This window comes from Eutrema salsugineum, unplaced genomic scaffold (genome assembly GCF_000478725.1).
Source record: "Eutrema salsugineum unplaced genomic scaffold, Eutsalg1_0 scaffold_1, whole genome shotgun sequence".
In the NCBI taxonomy this organism is placed as follows: Eukaryota; Viridiplantae; Streptophyta; class Magnoliopsida; order Brassicales; family Brassicaceae; genus Eutrema; species Eutrema salsugineum.
This window is the reverse complement of record NW_006256909.1, coordinates 9,725,020-9,744,277: the sequence shown is the minus strand read 5'-3', so window position 1 is coordinate 9,744,277 and position 19,258 is coordinate 9,725,020. Positions and strand designations below refer to the sequence as shown.

The 19,258-nt window shown below is 32.8% G+C and overlaps 2 protein-coding genes across 3 annotated transcripts; both read right to left on the bottom strand.

Moving 5' to 3' along the window:
* Positions 1-2,399: 2,399 nt before the first annotated feature.
* Positions 2,400-5,590, bottom strand: LOC18030423 (probable serine/threonine-protein kinase At4g35230). 2 transcript variants are annotated; one of them, XM_006414102.2, is made up of 9 exons: positions 5,320-5,588; positions 4,807-5,030; positions 4,227-4,362; positions 3,903-4,142; positions 3,730-3,815; positions 3,439-3,627; positions 3,185-3,343; positions 2,993-3,106; positions 2,402-2,910 (listed from the first exon to the last, which is right to left on the bottom strand). In XM_006414102.2, exons 1-9 carry the CDS (start codon positions 5,393-5,395, stop codon positions 2,653-2,655), a joined length of 1,482 nt encoding a protein of 493 aa, XP_006414165.1. In that variant the 5' UTR covers positions 5,396-5,588; the 3' UTR covers positions 2,402-2,652. The 2 variants fall into 2 exon arrangements, with proteins under 2 accessions (XP_024005787.1, XP_006414165.1); XM_024150019.1 differs by having other exon boundaries at positions 2,400-2,910; positions 3,730-4,142; positions 5,320-5,590.
* A 4,406-nt stretch (positions 5,591-9,996) lies between these two features.
* Positions 9,997-13,266, bottom strand: LOC18030422 (type I inositol polyphosphate 5-phosphatase 2). The gene is made up of 10 exons (XM_006414100.2): positions 12,957-13,266; positions 12,762-12,867; positions 12,536-12,637; positions 12,311-12,398; positions 12,129-12,233; positions 11,103-11,976; positions 10,835-11,019; positions 10,635-10,743; positions 10,403-10,551; positions 9,997-10,276 (listed from the first exon to the last, which is right to left on the bottom strand). Exons 1-10 carry the CDS (start codon positions 12,996-12,998, stop codon positions 10,078-10,080), a joined length of 1,959 nt encoding a protein of 652 aa, XP_006414163.1. The 5' UTR covers positions 12,999-13,266; the 3' UTR covers positions 9,997-10,077.
* Positions 13,267-19,258: the final 5,992 nt, after the last annotated feature.

Below are 19,258 nucleotides of genomic sequence, written 5' to 3'. Positions count from 1 at the left end.
AATCATATATACAGGGAGAGAAGTAACCTTTTTTCTTAATAAGAGAGTTATGAATTTTGCGGTTTTCTTATTATTATTTTTTTTGATATTTAATATGAAAATGGTTATTCTATAAGTATTTTGGTCTGAATCCGATCTAACGGAACTTTTAGTTTTAGCTTTTAGGTCATAAAAATGGGTCCTAATTCTCGGGTTTTTTTTTTCCATTCTATATATCAAAACTTTTCTTGACTATTTAGCAATGTTCGTCCGCGTCAGCATGAGTAAGACAAATTCGCTTTTCAATTTTTTTAATAGGGTATAACCACTTTCAACTTAAAGACATAGAAGGGATAACGAAACTTGATTTGAGGAAATAAAATGTTGATATTGTTTTCTTTTTGCTAGAAGTTTGTTATTGTTTAAGATGTAAAGTTGTAGTTTAAAGTTTAGTTCCCACTTAAAAAAAAAAGAAAAGAAAAAGTTTAGTTCCCATTTGTGTATGACTCGATATATTTGTAATATTCAAGAAAAAGGGACAAAAAAACGAATGACTTCGCAAGATGGAAATGTAAGGTTAGTTCTATAGTACTTCATATCAAAAAAAAAAAAAAGAGGTTAGTTCTATAAACAAAAAGTGCATCTTGTAACTTGTAACGATGCTATAGCTAGAATATTCTCCCGATACTTTAGGAACGGTCACCTTGAACCCCTTATGGTCTTTTAAAGAGAACACTATAGAAAAGAGAAAACGAAAGATTGAAAACCAACAAAAAAGAAAGAGGAAAAAGGCAATAAAAATGAAGAAAAAAAAGATAAAAAAGCATAAATACCTACGTCACATAGTAGGATAAAAGATGTAAGAACATCTCTAATGGTTGACTCTATTTTTGGCTCTAAATATAGAGTTCTCCAAAAATAGAGAAAGAGTTTACTCTAATGATTATCTCTATATCTGATTCTAAAAATAAATATTTTATTTTATTTTTTAGTATTAATTGCTGATAAGATCTTTTACTTTTGAAAATTTATAAATGTTCTTTCTATTTTATTTTGAGTTAAAATAATTTTAAAATTTTAAAATTTTAAAATATATATTGTTATTAAAATTTAAGTTAAAATAATTTTATAATAAGTTATTAGTAGTATAAATTGAATTTAGTGTAATGTTGTTACTTATATTATTGTTTATACATAAAATGAAAAGATATTAAAACTAGAGGATTGTTTTGTAAATTAAAAAGTTCTGCTCTAAAAATAGAGCCATGAACTGTGTTGCTCCAAATAAAGAGCAATATTGTTAATTTCTCTATTTATAGAGCAATATATAGAGTACATTGTAGTTCATTTTACTCTAAAAATAAAATTTAGAGCAAGATATAGTGCACCAGATGCTTTAAAGCCAACGAAATACGGAGCTTTTGTGTTGCCTACCACTAGGGCCTAATTTATATATCAGTTTTCGATTTTTTTTAGTGTTTCAGTTTACTAGTTATAGCTATTATATTAAATTTCACACAATTATTTTCTCCCAAGAATTTTACACAGTTCAGTTTGAATATTCTCGATCTTTTTCGTTTAATTTTATGTTGTGGTTTAGTTTTGACTGTAAAATAAGATTAGCTCTACTATAAATCTATAATAAAACGATTTCTACTATTTTTTGAACTTACAATCGACTTGTGCTCCTCGACTCCTCGTGTTTCTTTGGGTATACCCATATGTTTTCTGCAATTTATTGGTAAAAAAAAATTGAGAGGTTAATTCGTAGATCGCCGTCAACTTTAGTTAATCTTATGCATAGAAAGACTATTGCTTCATTTGAAAACACATAAACTGTAAACATAGGTTTTACTTTCACTTACTCATTCTGAAACATCTATTGAATGAGAAGATCCCACATTTATTACTTAATCACTCTTTGTCCCACAACTTTCTCCTTCTCCCTTTTGGCTCCTTATCGTTTTCTTCACTGTCTGATTTTTGGTCTATTCACCAACGTTTAATAACATCCATGGTAAGAGTTGATCCCAAAAAATGACTAGATTTAGATACAAACCTCAAAATTTTAAAAAACAATATGGGCTACGGAACTGAGTTTTAAAATCATACCAAAATAGTAGTCGATTTCATTTAACAAATCAGGAAAATAATAAAATGTTAGAAATCCTTTACTATATGATAGATAATAGATGTGTGCATAAATCAATTAAATTTACAAGACATGCATGCGTACATTCTATGTGTGTGTTTGCGCATGTTCAAATGTGTTAAAAGATGTTGGTCATCATATAAGCACATTGTCTAATTTGGATGTGACATATTTGTTTAACTGTCATTCAGAGAAAGATTTATCAAAGTAATTGTTTAATTGTCAACCTTTAGCTTAACATAGCAAATTAAACCCACAAAACAAAACAAACAAACATAGTGTAGTCCCAAGTCCAAGTAGTGGTTAACTCTTGATTCTACATTTGGGTTCAAATGTTATTCTTAATATAAACATAAAACCTTAAACAGTCATCCTAGACAATCCCTCTCTCCAGCTTCTCTCTTACAAGACAAATAGAAAACAAATACTCTCTTACAGTAACTCTGTTTCTGAAAAGGACCCATAAAAATATTGGGGACTTTCTTTTCTCTCTCTCTCTCTCTCTTAGTTTCTTTTCCTTATCAACAACGCCAACTGTTATGTTGTTGTCTCTTAGCATCAAACGCAGCACCATCGTTAAGCATGTCATTAGCATCAGTCTCCATTCCAAGCTTCGAAAGCGCTAGAGCCTGCAGGTAAAACGCAGTAGGCCACTCCGGTAAGCAAACCTGAGCCTGCATTGCATCTCTCAGAGCTAGCTCCGGTTGATCCGTCATTAAGTAGGAGAATGACCGTCTTGCGAAAACCGTCGCAGATGGCACAGACATCATCCCCACCAACTTGGTAACACAAACAGTTATCACAAGGGTTTTAGATAAAATGCTCTAATCAATCATTGTTCTTGTTTTGTTTTATTATTACCTTTGAATAACATTCAATCGCGTTCTTGAAGTCCTTGTCTCTGAAAGCAATGTCTCCGAACTTCTTTGTGTTGAGCATTTCCTGCACTTGTTGTGTCCATTCTTGAAATGAAAGCTGTTGAAGACAGAAATAGAAAAATCAGAAGTTGAGAAAACAATTGAAGAACTCGGTTAAAGATCTGTACTCAAGTACCTCGTTCTCTGCTCCTTCCTCATCTCTGTAACCGGTTTTAAGCAAAATCTCGTGTACAGCCGCGTGGTCATTTTGTGAACAAGCCTTTCCGAGAGGAGAAAGCAGAGTTGGAAGTATAACTGTATTCTTAGGCAAGCCCATCAAGACATGAGATGCAACCTAAACACAAACAAACAACCCGAAACAGAAATTATTAACCTACTATGGAAAGTTGGAAACAATTGAGTATTATTTATTTGATTCTATTCTTGAACCTCTTTCTGCTTTTGTAGTGGTGCCACTGAAGAGAGAAGAAACTTGGTGTCAGGTCGATCTTTTGCCTCAGATTGAAGACATTTTGAAGCAAGATCAACAAGTTTAGTTGCGTCTTCATTCTCATATTGCCCTTCAAGTGATGAATCCATGAGTAGCAACACATTCTTCCCTCTTATTATATCAATAGCCTGATATTGAACATCCATCACTCATTCCATATGCTAAGGAAAAATTGACAAGAATTAAGCAAAAAGAGTGAAATGAAACGAGGAAAGTTGCAGGGACATTACATGGCTTGGTGGAATGTGTTTGCCGCTCAAAAGATCTATAAGAATAGTTCCATAGCTGTAAATTACACTTTCAGGAATGACTCTACCTGAAAAATGAGGAAGACACCCTTTAGATTCAACTAAATCAGAAAAGTATTTCCTTTTATGTTCTTGAAGTAGAATTTTGGTTTTACCAGTTCGTAAGAACTCAGGTGGAGTATAAGCTAAGTTGGTACTGTAGCTTTTTCCATCTCTACTATTCTTCATAAGACCAAAAGTTGATAGACGAGGATCGCCTTCCTCGTCAAAGAGGATTCTGTATGCATTCAAATCATGATAAATCTTTCGATTTTCAATGTTGCAGTGATCAAGTGCTTGTGCGATAAAATCTGCAACTCGGACACGCATTTCCCATGGAAGTGGCTGTTTTTCCCCTACACAAAATACAAAATGAGAGCATCAAGTCTCTAGATCAAAATGAAAGTAGTCAGAGAGAGAAAAATCAAAGGAACATTTACAGTGAAAAAGATGCTTCGAGAGAGTATCATTGGGCATATACTCAGCTACCAACAGTCTCTCGTCTCCTTCAGCGCAACAACCAATCAGATTGACCAATCTGTTGGATCTAAGCTTTCCAACACCAGTCGCCTCTGCCTGATTCCACGAGTCAAACAATAGTCAACGCAAGATCAACTATTCCAATTCAGACAAGAGAACAGACAAAAGAAAGTTCCAAAGCATCTTTCCTTTTTTTTCTTTCAAATAATTACACTTAAAGACCATACCTTTACTAACCTATCTACAACAATAAAGCTAGAAGAGAATCTAATAAATCTATGGTCGATAAAATATAGTCAGAATCCTGGGATAAAGTAGCTTTTGCAACCTAAAGCTACCTACTTTTACTTCATTTCAATAGCTACCAGACAGAGATTAGCATATTCTCTGGTCAAGATAGACACGAACTAATGTCTTTTTTCCTTCTACAACTTTACACAACCATTTCAATTCTTTGACTTATAACTGATGATCAATGAAATCCATGAACATAATATAAAAATCTCGATTCTGAATTTAACTTTTTTAAAAGATTCTTACCACAAACTGCTGAGCATCAGGCCAGGACTGCCTAGAGAATCGTTTGATGGCGACAAGACGATTGCCTTCAAGCTTTCCTCTGTAAACCACATTCGGAGCTTTCTCACCACCTTCAGAGACAATGCAACTGGGACTAAACCCATTTGTTACTTTCTTCAGTTCACTTAGATCAAACTCTTTGAAACCGGGAACTTGATTCTCCTGATCCACTTGGTCCTCATTTACTGCAACACAAGAATAGTATACATAACAAAATCCTTGAGACCACAAGAAGGAATCAAATGACCAATTTGAGGGAAATTAGTAGAGTTTAGTCCCAAAAAGGTATAATCTTTCTTGCTTTAAAACTGATTTGCCCTAAACCCACAAGCATTAAAACAAACCCACCAAGGAATTAGATAGAAATAGGCAAAAGACCAACTAAAATCTACTCATTGGCTAAGAAGCAGACACACCAATCAAAAAAACGCAACGAAACAAAAACAAATTAAAGATATAAAGTAGAGGGCAAACCTGATTCTGGTTTGTTGGGCACTGATGGATCATCGGGAGAAGGAAGCTTAGCAGTTTTGGAATGCAAACAACCCATTCTCTATTTCTCTCTCTCTCTCTCTCTCTCTGTCTCACATCAAAAGGAATGAGATTTCCCAAAAAGAGAACAGAATTTGGTTAGAAAACAGGAAGAAATAAGCTAAAATGATTGATTATGCCGGCGAATTTGAGAGAAGATTGTGTCTCTCCCTCTGGAGTGAGTTTGGGTTTTTGGCTTTGTGCTTATGTAAAGGAGAGTGATGGAGAGTGAAAAATTAAAAAGGAAATGAAGAGGCAGAAGAAGAATATAGATTAAATTTCCCATAAAAAGATTAATTTTTCCATAAAAAGGATAATAGTTTTATGTTTCTGATTGTAGAATCCGAAAACAGTGAAATTTAACCCCCACCACAAGCTGCAGAGTTGAAAAAATAATAGAAGAAACAATAATTCATGAGAAACAAAAATCTTACCTTTCCTGTTCTTCTAGATTCTGCAAATGTTGTTATCTTCTTGGATATGTTTTTAACGAACAAGAATGATTCATTTAACGTTACAAAATAAGTAAAAACAAAAATTACATAATTGTTGACATTAAAAGACGGAAACATTGAAAATTAATTAAAATTCCAAAAATATGTAACTTTATCAAATTTATAATCATTTATTACATACTGTAAAGCCATAATTCAAGTTTTGACGTCTAATTTGGTTCTTGCTTTCTTTTTTATTTACAATCATCATATTTTCCTTGTTAATAAGAATATGAGAGTGAGTAAATTAGTGGGAGAAAGAGAAAAGGAGTCACATGATACGTCTATCATGGGGCACGTGCCTACGTCTTCTTGGGTCCTGAATAATACCGAGGACGAAAGAAAAATTCACATTTTTCGTCTTTAAATCTAGGTATTCTGTAGTGCAGAGCCACACAAAAATAAGAGTGTTTAGTACAATATCACATAGCAATACAATATCACATAAAAGTCTTAAAAATTTATTAAATGTTTGACAATGCAATTTGTACTTCCTAATGTTCTTTAGTGGCAAATGATTTTTACTAGTAAATGGCTAGTGAAATATATTACAAATTTCCGATTAATAAACTTGAACAAAACTTCTGGTGGAGTATGAATACTAGGAATGAATAATAGTAGTAAATCTAGCTTGTTTCACGCCATATGGTGTAAATCAAGAAATGAGCTAGTGATCATGAGCCGTAAAGAGGTTAGTGAACTACGTTGCTAATTTACCAATGAATAAAATAGTAAAATTCTGAGCGTTTTTCATGTTATATGGTGTAAATCATGGAATCAAGGTTTGGGCTTAATTAGGAATTAGGCTTTAATTGGTCAAAGTACAATATTTTTGGGCAAAGTCAAGATGACATGTTAGGATAAGGTTTTGATTGAAAAAAATAGTTAAGCCCTAAATATTTCTCGTCTTGAAATGTTACAGTTAGGAGAGAGTACATGACATGTTTACGTGTTATTGAACAACAAGCCATTATTGACGTAAAGTAGTGGTCTTGTATAAGTTGAATAAATTCTGTTTTGGTCCTAGTTATAAAAAGGAACTGCATTGAATCTGAATTTGCGATAAAAAGAAGGCAGATCACAAGCACCTATCTCAGCAAGTTTCGATTCCAAACAAAAGAACCTGAAATCTGTTGTAATCACTAAACAAGTAGCCGTTCCAACAAATTATATCAATCACGTAGTATGTTTGATCCAACTGCATAAAACAATAACAAATCACTTGTAAGATCAAGAATAGAGCTATGAACCCATAAATCAGAGATAACAAAAAAAAGAAACAAAAAAGAACTTTACCTCATGATATATATATATATATTGTATATTATAAAGGGTCAGAAGTGCCATTTTTCTTGGCATCACTAGGCACAATATAGAACCAGACTGCAAATTCAAGATGAATCAATTTCGTACTCTACTAATCGTTGTTCCACCAAACAAAACTACAAGGCATCTTTTGCCGGTTGATACTAACACATACCTAAAACTTACCAAATTCCAAGACAATTCCCCAAAGTTCAAGAAATAACAAATGAGAAGAAGTAGAACCAATATTGGCTCAGATTCTCAGGGAACTTGATCATCAGTTCAGGTAGCATAATCTGCCTAGCAAACCATTTCTGGACCTCATCCTCTGAGCCTTGATGTTTAACGAATGTCAAAGCTACTAAAATCTTCTAGCAAAGTTGGATATGTAAAATTCTGAAAAAGATAGGATGGAGAATGTATTCTGATCTTTATGTGTCATGTTTGTTACCTTGGTAAGTGAAAATTAAAATCATACTGATTTATGGGTTTTGCCATGAGCGATTCTTTTAATAGTGGTGATGACAATGGAAAATCTACCCATGTACCCAGAGTTGGTCATGAATAGAAGCTCATTAAGCATGTGTTTGGAGCATTTGTGTTCATAAATTTTTGAAAAAGAATTTGTTACATAAATTTAATGGTTTAGTTGTTGATCAAGATTTAATGTGCGAAAATTGTACCATCCAATCAAGTGGTGGAGCTAGAATAATTTTTTAGAGGGGGGAAGAGGGTTAATATTAATATAATCACATAAATATTAAATTCACGGGGGTCAATAGATACGCTTGATTTCAGATAACTCATGAAATATAAACAAAAATGCATATATGCAAGAAAAATTATAAATTTCACCAGGGTCAACTGACCTCCTTGCCATCAAATAGCTTCACCTACTGATCTAATCTCGATGACATTATTGAGGCATCTCATTATGCGTGGCTTGATCCAATCTCGATTGACACTGTTATGGCTAACCACAATCTCTTGTTTGTGAATGACAAAAAAAAAAAAATCTTTTAAATCTTAACACCAACTCTGGTATGACACTTAAGTCTTTTATAGATGTCATGTAAGTTAAATAGGAAATTATGTAGTTGATTCTGTAAGCTAAATAAGAAGTTTTTATTATTAACACAAAAGAAACAACAGTAAAATAAAATTTCAGTAATTTGCATAGCTAATGTTATTACAATCTGGAGCGAAATAAGGTTGCGTCAACTAGTTGATAAAATATCATCATATACATAATCATCTATTTGAACGAAACCCCTAACTTTAACGTACGCAGTGTTTTGATAACATTCTGATCTCGTTCTTGAAGATCTATAATGCAGCTATTCTCTCCCTCAACATCTCTGGGATGTTCTTCTGATACGTCGTAATCTCTGATAAACTCTATAAATTTCTTTAAATGATACTATAACTTTCTTTAAAGGATACTTTTGGCATTAGTGATCCTTCGTTTATTTCGTTTTCTCCCATTTCTACAACTTTATAAATGCTCCTGGTGCGAAAACGTCTGTCTACTCCCGTGAAAATATGCATACTGTTTCTACCAGTTCTCATAATTAAGTTAGAATCAAGCATTTATAAAGTTGTAAGTATAAACACCAAAAATGCGAATTTGACAATTCTTCTTAGATATTCTGATGACAAAACTTTTTAGAGGATAAGTAAGTAGATTTTATAATAATGGATGCATTTACCCAACGCCACAAGCTTACTATTGATTCTTTTGATTGAGGTGACTAGAACATAATGTAATCTGGTTTGATCATGAAAATTGTTTTGATAGCTGACTGTAACTCTGCCCACTTACTCTTAAAATCTCCATGCATGCATGGTTGGATTTACTACAGTTTAAATAAATAAAAGTCGTAATCAGAAAGTTGTCAGGGATTAACAAAGGTTCATTTCACATCCTCAATTGTTGGCAAGTCGAGTAACAATGATAATCATCTTCTGGCTAAAGATCGGCAGACGTTAGCGACTGATTGACAAAACCAACACGTCTACTCTGCCAAATTTACAAAAATTGAACCAGACCGGTTTGCTTCTGGTTATGTTGACTAAATGGTTTGGATTTGGTTCTGTTTATATTTAAGAGATGGTGGATATTGCAAAATTTTCAAAATAAGACATACAGTATTTCAATTTAGCAAAGTAAATAGATCTAACAAATTAACAGAACTGATGATTAACAGATTTCGTAAATTAGCAAAGGGAGACTTTGAAAGACCCGCAATCCTTAATAAATTAAGTGATTGCTTATGGCGTTATGCAATAATGAAAACTTAAATGGAGGTTTAAAGTCATTGAACCAAGATGATTTAGTGACTCTTTAAATTAAACACGTATTGTAGTATATGTTATGAGATGCAAGGTTGGAAAAGTACCTCAAAACTCTGTAGATTGTTGCATTGGTGGGTATATTTGAAATTGAGCTTGGGATCAAATCACGAACTATATATCATCTATAGGCCATGACAGTGGAAATATATATAATCATATTGAGATTCAAGCGTACGTGATCAAGATCGCGTCAAACTGATATTGGCTCAAGGAAATTTAAATGTTGAGAAAGTTATTTAGACAATCCGCCGATAATTTTAATTTCACATAGGTTACCGACTTGCATTAATAATTTAACCATTTAATTTTTATACTTCACAATTGTAAAAATCAAGAACCATAGATTATGAAAAGGAAATCAAAGAAAATGAAAAATAAAATAAAATAAAAGGCTCGTATACATAAACAAGTAAAAGATTTTGGTTAGATTATACATAACAAAAAAAAAAAATCAAAACCCGAAATAAATCTTCCATAATTCCATGTATAAATTAAACAAATAAATCACAGAACTTCGTTAAGTAACTTTTTGCGAGACAGTTTAGACTCAAAAAGAAGGTTCAGGATGAACAGCAGAAGCGGCGGCGTTATTAACGTGAAGAGCTCTTTGAAGTTTCCGGTGATCGAAAACTTCAACTCCAACGTTAAATATCGAAGTCACCGGCCGATGATCGGACATTCTTATCTCCGATCTCTTATAACACTCTTGTCTTATTCCTTTTCCCAACCATAATATTCTATCACACCTGTTTAAAACACAAAGAAAAACAAACAGAAAACTCTCAAAAACGTGTTTGTTTCTGTTTAACCAAATTTAAAACGAAATTCAAATCGACCCCATAACTCTTTAAACGTTCAATTTAGTCACTTACCAAGCTGGAGCTCTCTTCTTCTCTCCTTCTCTCACGTTTTCTCCGGCGTATCGATCGGAATCGAATTCGTATTTATACGTCGGAGGGAATTTAATCGCTCCTTCTCTCCATCCATCAAAGACATGCCCTCTTCGTAGTTCTCTAATCAACTGTTAAAAATATTTAAAAGTAAGTAAGTACTTAACAAATTAGTAATAATTAAAACAGAACATAACTAACAAAGAAACCGAACCTGATCACTGTTCTTAAGCTCGTCCCATCGTTTTTGTGCGATAAGCTTTCTTACTTCACTGTCTGACTTATTAAGTCGGTAATTCAAATCTCCGAACCAGAATACCTGACTGTGTTGAAGAAAACAAAAACAACTTTAGTAAAAAAGAACGAAAGTTTCTTGCTTTATATTTTTTTATAATCTTTGATTGGTTTGCTTACTCGTGACAAGAAATCGTTCTTGGTTGATCGGTATCAAGAACCGAAGCGAAACGAGTACGACGTATGATTTCGTACACGTCAGCATTCCGGCGTTGCTCAGCACCGTCTTTTTGACCGGAAGTTAAGTGTGAACACACGAAACACATTCTTGATTGATATAACGTCATGCTAATCGATACTGATCCCTGCAATTATCAAGTTTTAAGAAGTCGTTAGATTTTTTTTTACTTTCTTGGAAAGGAAGCTAGGGTTTATTTTGTTATTTAACCTTGTTTCCCATGTAACCCATCAAGCCAACTCCAACAGGCGAGACTTTCAAGTTGTTGACATGTCTTCTCAAACGCCGTCGTATCCAAACTGATACATAGATCCCAACCATTTGCTTACTCACTATCCTCACATACTTTTGAGAATCTTTCACTTTCCGACACTCCTCCACCAAATCTTCCGGCAATCCATAAGTGTTTCCGATTCTGTCTCCTTCTTCCTCCTCCTCGTCATCGGAAGACGATTCTCCATCTGATGAATCATCATCATCATCAGGCTGAATTTTCGCAGCTTCTTCCGCCTCGGACGAGGAGGAGATATTATCATTCTCTTCTTTGATATCATTCCAACTCAGCTTTAGGGTTTCAAAGCTCCGAGACCGTTTCAAGTTTCTTGCGTCCGAAGAAAACCTACTCACTCCCGTTGGATTCTCCGGTAGCTTAAACCCTAGCATGGCGTTGCTGCTCAACACTCTCCTTAGCTTCCCTTCGGATCCAACGATCTGAGGATTCTCGTCTAACGCTTGTTCAGGCCAGTCCATGTTTGGAATCCCTACTGGTTCGAGACTCGGTAAAGCGGTCGCAGCATCGATGAACTCGTCTGTAGCTAGGTCTAGCGATTGGTCCGCTGCGAGATTCTCGACCATGACATCAGAGATGATGGAGTTTGTTTGCTGTGCTGAGACAGGAGACGACGGTGCACTGTGAGACCTATGAAGAACGTTGATGCTGTTGTTGGGATGAGATTGATCATTGACTGATTCTTTCTTGGATTTGTTCAGCGTTCTACGGATTATCGATTCCCATTTTGGAATTGGACCTCTATCTTCTGCTCCGAAAACGTTTCCAGCGTTTAGTGGAACCACTTCTTGAAACCTAATAACAAAAATTTCACATCAGCAAGAAGAAGTTATAGATTCATCAAAGAAAAACAGAGGAAAAACAGAGGAGATGTTTCTGCTTCAAAAAGGTAGAATTTTTTTGGGAAAAATAGTAGAATTTTGATGCGAATTTTGTTGTTTACTTACCCGATGATGTAAATATCTGAAGGGTTATCAGTAGAAAGCCAATCTTCAATATCGAGATCATCGGAAGGACGTTTTCCGGCGACGTTCCATGTAGCCACCGTCACTCTATAAACAAAAACGTGTCAGAGAGATGATATCTCACCGAGAAAAATAAAGAAATGAAATTCCAGAAATACCCTTACTTGATATCCTTTGTGTTTATGTATTGGACTCTTAAAGTCTCCGATTTGCCTCGCCGGTGTTTCCTATGGTAACCCCTCACACCACCGTCTGAAGAATTTTCAAAGTAAAACAAAAATAAATCCAGAAAAACAAGCATTAGAATTCGTCTCTTTTTTATTTCTGAATTTTTTTTTCAATTATTCCACATAAATTTGAAAAAAAAAACAAAAAATCAGGATCCTTGCCTGAAATTTTGTTGCCGTGAACAGTTTCGCTTCCTCGCCGACCGCCATGGCTGTCTTCATCAGTTACGCAGCAAGAAGTAACTACGTCTTTGACCGAACATACTGTGAAGGGACCCAGAAATTAAAATTCAGATTAATAAAGATAAAACTATAGACGAATTAAAATTCGACCAAATGTTAAGATGAATAAAAAGAGGAAAATTTCTTGAGAATTTTATATACTCACCGTCGTCTTCGCTCTCTGGCTCTGTATCGATTTCGTCTTCGCTAAAGTCGTAAACTTTAGGCTTTATGTTCAACCATTTATTCATCACAATCGACGGCCAAAACTTCTGTTGTAGTCAAACAAATAACAAAAATTAGAATCTTTTTAATAAATAAATAAAATTAAAATGAAAACAGAGAAGAGCAAGCAACGAACTTCAGGGCGTTTCCCGCGTCTTGTTTTCATCTTCTCTCCCATCAGACAAAGATTTGAGCTTTGGTTTTTGCTCTTTGGGGGAGTTTCGAGGAGAATTTGAACAGAAGAAATGTCGGAGTTTTTGATATTTATAGCAGTGACGACAGAGAGTTGAGAGATCAAGAAGACAACAGACGAACAAGAACAAGAAGAAAGTTACCAAAAAATAAAGTGGTAGTCAGACAAGAAGACGTGTGAAGGCAAAAAAAAAAAAAAGTTTTAAAAAGTTGTAATGATGCAAATTCTCTTGATATTATTTTTGGGTTCTTCGAAGAAAAAGCTATAAAGCTATGGCTGTTATTTAACAGCCTTCGCGAACCAAACTCCAACTTGCAAATTCACTTTTTTTTAATAATAGTATTTAGATTAATTTGGGGAAGACATATTTTAGAGAACTATAAAGACTGTCAGATTTATTTCTCTGTTTTTCATTTTCTCACGTGTTTCTTTCGGTTTTTGATATATCCCAACCGAATTGGTTAATCACGATTCGGTTTTACTAGAGTGAATGTACTAAATTCTTCTCTGTATGCTTAACCATACCGAATTTTTTAATTATTGTTTCTTCATTTCTATGACAGTTATGATTATGAAGATAGTGGTGTTTAATCAGTTTCACTTTAGTCACTGTTTTTCTTGAACCAAAAAACTGCAAAAATACAAACCAAAACCAACCCAAAATCCGATGCAGCAATACTTTTGAGGATAATATATAATAAACGTTCTTTTTGGTGAATTAAAAAAAGTCAAAATGTCACTTTCCTAAGCAACAAATATAAGGATTAGTTTTTCAATACATGAGTCTAGCTCCAGCTAATATTTTCAGCCATACAGTCGGCGAAAAGATTAGTTATTTATTTGACTAATGTTTGATTAAATAATATTATACGATAACAATGAATTAGAACCATGAAAAACAACGAAAATAAAGAATATGCGCTTTATCCCCACTGTTAGAAGTTTTATACTTAGTTTATTTGTCATTTATACGTTATGTTTCAAATTCACATATTTTGAAAACAAAGTTGTATTTCCAATTCCAAAACAGATGGATTTGATGGATATCTACTTTTCAGATAAGATGAGAAATATCCAAGTCAAATCTGTGGATTTCCCAACTATATTGCAATATAATGTTAGTCTCCGACAGCAGATTTTGATTTATTTCGATCCAAAATATCTAATTAATCACAGAAAATTAGCGTCACTAGATATTAATAATTATATAAAACTAATTGAAGTCCATGCAATGCAATTTGTGGATAGTGGACGTAAGTCACGTAACGAGAGTCATTAGGAAAGTTTCCCCCACTTGATTAAATTAGTTTGATTCATCAATTTGGCTTTATTTAATTTCAATAACCACGTTAGTTAATTGGTGGACCTTAAAACAAAAAGCCGACGACGATGGTTGACCAATGACCATCAATAGTAAATGGGATATTTTCTTACCATAAGTTAAATAGAAATGTGTTTTACTTATCATCAACGAGAGCGACGGGATAACTAATATTTGGAAAGATTAATTCCTAATTTAACTGCTGTCTCAGGTCAACATGGAATTGCTTCTTATCATTATGCTATTTTGGTTTGCTTAAAAGATCGTTTGTTATTAATTATTGATTATACAATACTATATATCAATAAACTTACACATCAAAGCTTACCACTGTCTTAAGTATCGTAAATATCCTTAAATGTTTTTAGAAAGAGTGTGATTATAAAAAGCTTACCCTTAACGCAATAAACAAAATCAGAAACGAATAATTTAAATTTTAAATGATCAAGTCGGTTAGTCGAAAACATTCAAAATGTGGGTATTCTATCACGATAATATATATATTTGAAGTAATTAAACTATTTTAACTAACCAAATCCAACACAAAAATTAGATACGATTGGTAGGCCGGTCTAAAAGTGCATTTGGACCACATACCTGTAAACGCACCCATAATATGGAAACAATTATTCTCTAATTTTCATTATTATAATTAACTTGAAACTAATTGAATATATCGTTATAAAAAGATCGAATCGATTCACGTAAGAAAGTTTTTCAGTAACGTGTTGACGAAAAAAATTTAAGAGAGAAAGGGTTTATAACGTTATAAAATGTCATTTGCCTTTTCCAAGGTCCCAATAGAGAATCAACACGCTACTTATACGAATAATCCACTTAATATTATCTTATTCATTTTTTTATTTCATTTTTAAACAGAGTTTTTAATGGACTGAAGTCACAACTACTCTACTCACGAAACTCATTACGCCCCAACCTCCCCAAGCCACAAATGAGATAACGTAGTGTACAAATTTAATTCACATTGGTCATTTGAGAATATTCTAAAAAATATATACATTTCTGAAGTATAATCGATTGAATAGAATAAAACTGTTTATCAAAATAAAAGTATATTCACACACAGTAAAGTTAATTATTTTTGGCTCACTTATTTTTGTCAAAATAAAGTTAAATAATTGTAAAACTTTCAGAAACGAAAATAATGTTTGTTAATCATAAATTAAAACTTTTTTGTTAGATTTTGTTTTTCTTTGTGGTTAGCCTGGTTAGTATTCCTTAAAAATTAAAGGTTTATACATATGAAGTTTTAGGAGAGAGTTAAAGAGAATGATTCTTTAAAAAAAAAGGTTATCATCAAGGAGCAATTGCAAAGGTTGAAACACGACTAAAGTGGACAGTGGTCAGTTAGGATTCAACCGAATGAGAGTTGTCTTGTTCGGATAACTGGGATGATGTCGCTTACGAAAAAAACTGGCTAGGCGGAATAGAGCCTTGTGTTGCGTCGTCTCAAAATTGTCTAAAAAGGTTTGAATTTGTTGGTAGCCCTAACTTTTGTTAGATTTCATAATCTATCTTTGATCAGTATAAACATACCTTTGTTACCATAAGGATTTCTGGAAGACGATTTTCTTTTTCGTAATTGATTTCTTAGTAACCATACCTTTGATCTAAGAAATTATTTGGATTCAAGAAATATTAACCAACAATTATGATTCTCATAGGTCAAAAGTTCAACATTTGTTGTGAAGATATAAGAAATGCTCGCCTCCATCTCTTTTTTTTTTTTTTTGTCAATGTGTTCACCTCCATCTATATATCAGAATCAAAATGTAAATGAACAAATTGACGATGTATTAGTTGATAAATAGTTTTCTTAAAAGTTGATAGACGGACACGCAATTATCGTGGGAAGCCATCGTCAAACACTTTTGTAAAGGAAAACAATAAATCCATACAAGGCATGGAGGTTGTAGTTTTGGTCCCCTCAGATCAAATTGCAATTAAAATTCTCCTCTTATTTTCACAGCAAAATAACGTTAATTATTTGTCTATATATAATTTTCAACGATTCGTATAAGAGAAAAACTCTCCGACTGAGATAGAATCTCTATCCATCTAGGTACAATACAAGTGCTAGTGGATTTTTTTGATTTTTTTTTATTCTGATTAAGAATCGAACAAATAGATTGATTCTTGTTCATAATCTATTTAATTCAATGGGAATAATCTTGAAAAACATCTGAAAAATTATATAACTAAATATTTGTAACGTTCTTAGCAAAATAGTGTTACAGACTCAAATCATTTACCCATTTTATCATTATTATTTGTATAAATTCCAAGATAATAATTTTAAAATAGTGCAAAAACAGCATTTTACTTATTTTTTACTGAATTCAACCCTACCTAAACATCATAATATATTTGGAAAATTTCAGTCAGATCTTACTATTCTTACTAATTAAAATTATGCATCTATTTAAATGAACGATCTTGTCTAATCAAGAGAGAAATGACAAACAAAATAAGAAAAAAATGTTCGTTAGTGTCCTACACCATCTCAAATTTTGTCATTTTTCTTCATTAGAATTAATGTATATTACATGATTTTTTATATATATTTCTGATTAGCTTTTCACACTCATTCTACTTTTTCTTGATTAAGAAAAGAAGGATTTTGGTCCACCAAAAAGAGAGTAGCTCCGTATGCAATATTCACTAGCAATATCACGAGATAAGCACGCACATCATCACGACCATACAACAGTATGAACCTTTCACGATGTGTAATTTTATGTGGGAAAAAATTGACATCTAATAATATTGTAGATCATATTGGAATTAACTATTATTTCTTGCAATAATAAGAAAAATAAAAATTTCATAGTGGGCTGAGCCTATAAAATCTAGTGACATACAAACAATGACTGCTCTATTTGTCTTCACACATATACTTGAAATTTCAATATTCTAATATATGGTTTATATCAATGTTACATATCTACTAGTATCTAGACAATAGAAATCTTATCTTATATATATACAATGATTAACAGAAAAAAAGTAGTTATCATAACAAAACAATATGTATTAATTATGAATTAGGATGATCCATTGTCTACATATATTTTTTAGGTCTTATTTAAATTTTTACGATAGTTTCCAATACGCTTCTTTCATTATAGCAATAATATTTCATTTGGAGTCGATGGTCAATTTGTTTTGTTATGAGTTAAAAAATACTAATTTGATCCTTTCAATTTAAAATCAATTATATGAATAATACATTGATCATCTATAATTTTACGTAACTCATCCGTTTTTTTTTTTTTGTCTTTTGTTAACACAACGTACATACCTCGACTTACACCACCAACATTGTTTCCCAGGACAATGTATCACTATATATAAAACATATGGTAACGTTAACGCATCTGTTACATATCATAATTATAATTTGAACGTAACTTGGTTTTAGTATATCTGTATAATTATGTAGTGACTGGTCCTAAATTAAAATAGACTTGAAATCCATTCTCTCTTTTAAAACCACCCGAATATTACACTACACATTTTATGTCACTATATATAATGTGCATGCATGCATACATGAAAAAGATACATGATACATGTAATTGCAAGTGTGTGTATTATATGAAAAGGAGATACGCGTGTGTACGGAGTTGTACCAACGAGGTAATGAGAAATATTGGCCCCTCGTGAGCCCAAAGGAGAATACTTAACGATAGTGTGTGTAATATATGACAAGGAGATATGCTTGAGCTAATCAGCTAAACCTTAACGTTGACCCCATAAGGTTTACGAAATTAAACTTGAAAACCTCAACTTTGATTTCCTTTTACAGCTCATTTCTAATCATTAAAACTAAAAAGGTATGTGAACAAATTACGACCCACACAATAAGATTTACATTTACTGGTATTTAGCTCTTAGACGTAGCAAAAGAAAAGTGCGATATACACATCCTCATGAAGTGATTATCCGACCCTACGCCCGTCTTACAAGTTTACAACTATGCTATGGCTTCTTTCGTTTAAGGAATTTTTTTGTTTTTCTGAACAACAGAGACTCCTTTGCAATTTAATAATTAATAAGTTTCGTATATTCGTATTTTTAAAACATGCTTTTTTGTTATGAACCACATATCGAATAAATAAATTTCTAGAATGTAAATTTTCTTGATATAATCACAAAATTGTAAGAACTTATAATGTAAATACTTCAAGAAAAATTGTGAATTTAAATATTCGGATATATATCTATCAACTATGTATCAGAATACTATATATTTTCTATCCCACATAAATATAGGCTGCTCCAACTGGTGATCATTAGAGGAACATACACGAACGAAAAGGAAAAAATGAAGAGAAATTAAACAGTAGGAATATAATTGATTTCTTAAGCGATGATCAACCTTAAGATAGAAAATTAGGGGTGAAAAAAACAGAACTTGGGTAGATGTCGCCATGTCGGTTATAAAGTACCGTTACGGTACACTACACAGCTGTGAACCACTGAACTGACTCGTCACAACTCATCGAGAAAACGGCGACGTTTTTGTCCCTAATCGCTTACCTTACTTCCTAGACGTTTCCTGAAAATTCTCTCTTACAAAATATTAAAATAATCTATTTGCAAAAGACAGTCACTGGTCTCTTGTCTAGACAGCAATGCAAACAGTGTGATAATCCCAAAATACAATAAATAAATTCGAATATTCGTTTTTAATTATGAGTTAAAGTAAAATAGGAATAAAATGAGGGTGATGTGTTGTTTTTGTATACAACATTACAAATTGGAAGTGGAATGTGAGCGATATCTCTACATCAGAAATCACTATCTTTTGTTCCACACTTTGGTTTTTGGGGTTTAGACCATACGGTTTTGAGAGAATTGGAGATCCCACCATGCAAGAGAGTGGTATTATCATCACATG

Coding starts and splice junctions, on each gene's coding strand:
- LOC18030423 (XM_024150019.1), bottom strand. CDS start 5,395: ATGGGTTGTTTGCATTCCAAAACTGCTAAGCTTCCTTCTCCCGATGAT. Junction 3,344..3,438: donor CACTACAAAAGCAGAAAGAG/GTTCAAGAATAG, acceptor GTTTGTGTTTAG/GTTGCATCTCATGTCTTGAT. Junction 3,107..3,184: donor AGGAAGGAGCAGAGAACGAG/GTACTTGAGTAC, acceptor TGTCTTCAACAG/CTTTCATTTCAAGAATGGAC.
- LOC18030422 (XM_006414100.2), bottom strand. CDS start 12,998: ATGGGAGAGAAGATGAAAACAAGACGCGGGAAACGCCCTGAA. Junction 12,399..12,535: donor TCACGGCAACAAAATTTCAG/GCAAGGATCCTG, acceptor AAAATTCTTCAG/ACGGTGGTGTGAGGGGTTAC. Junction 10,552..10,634: donor AGCTTAAGAACAGTGATCAG/GTTCGGTTTCTT, acceptor TATTTTTAACAG/TTGATTAGAGAACTACGAAG.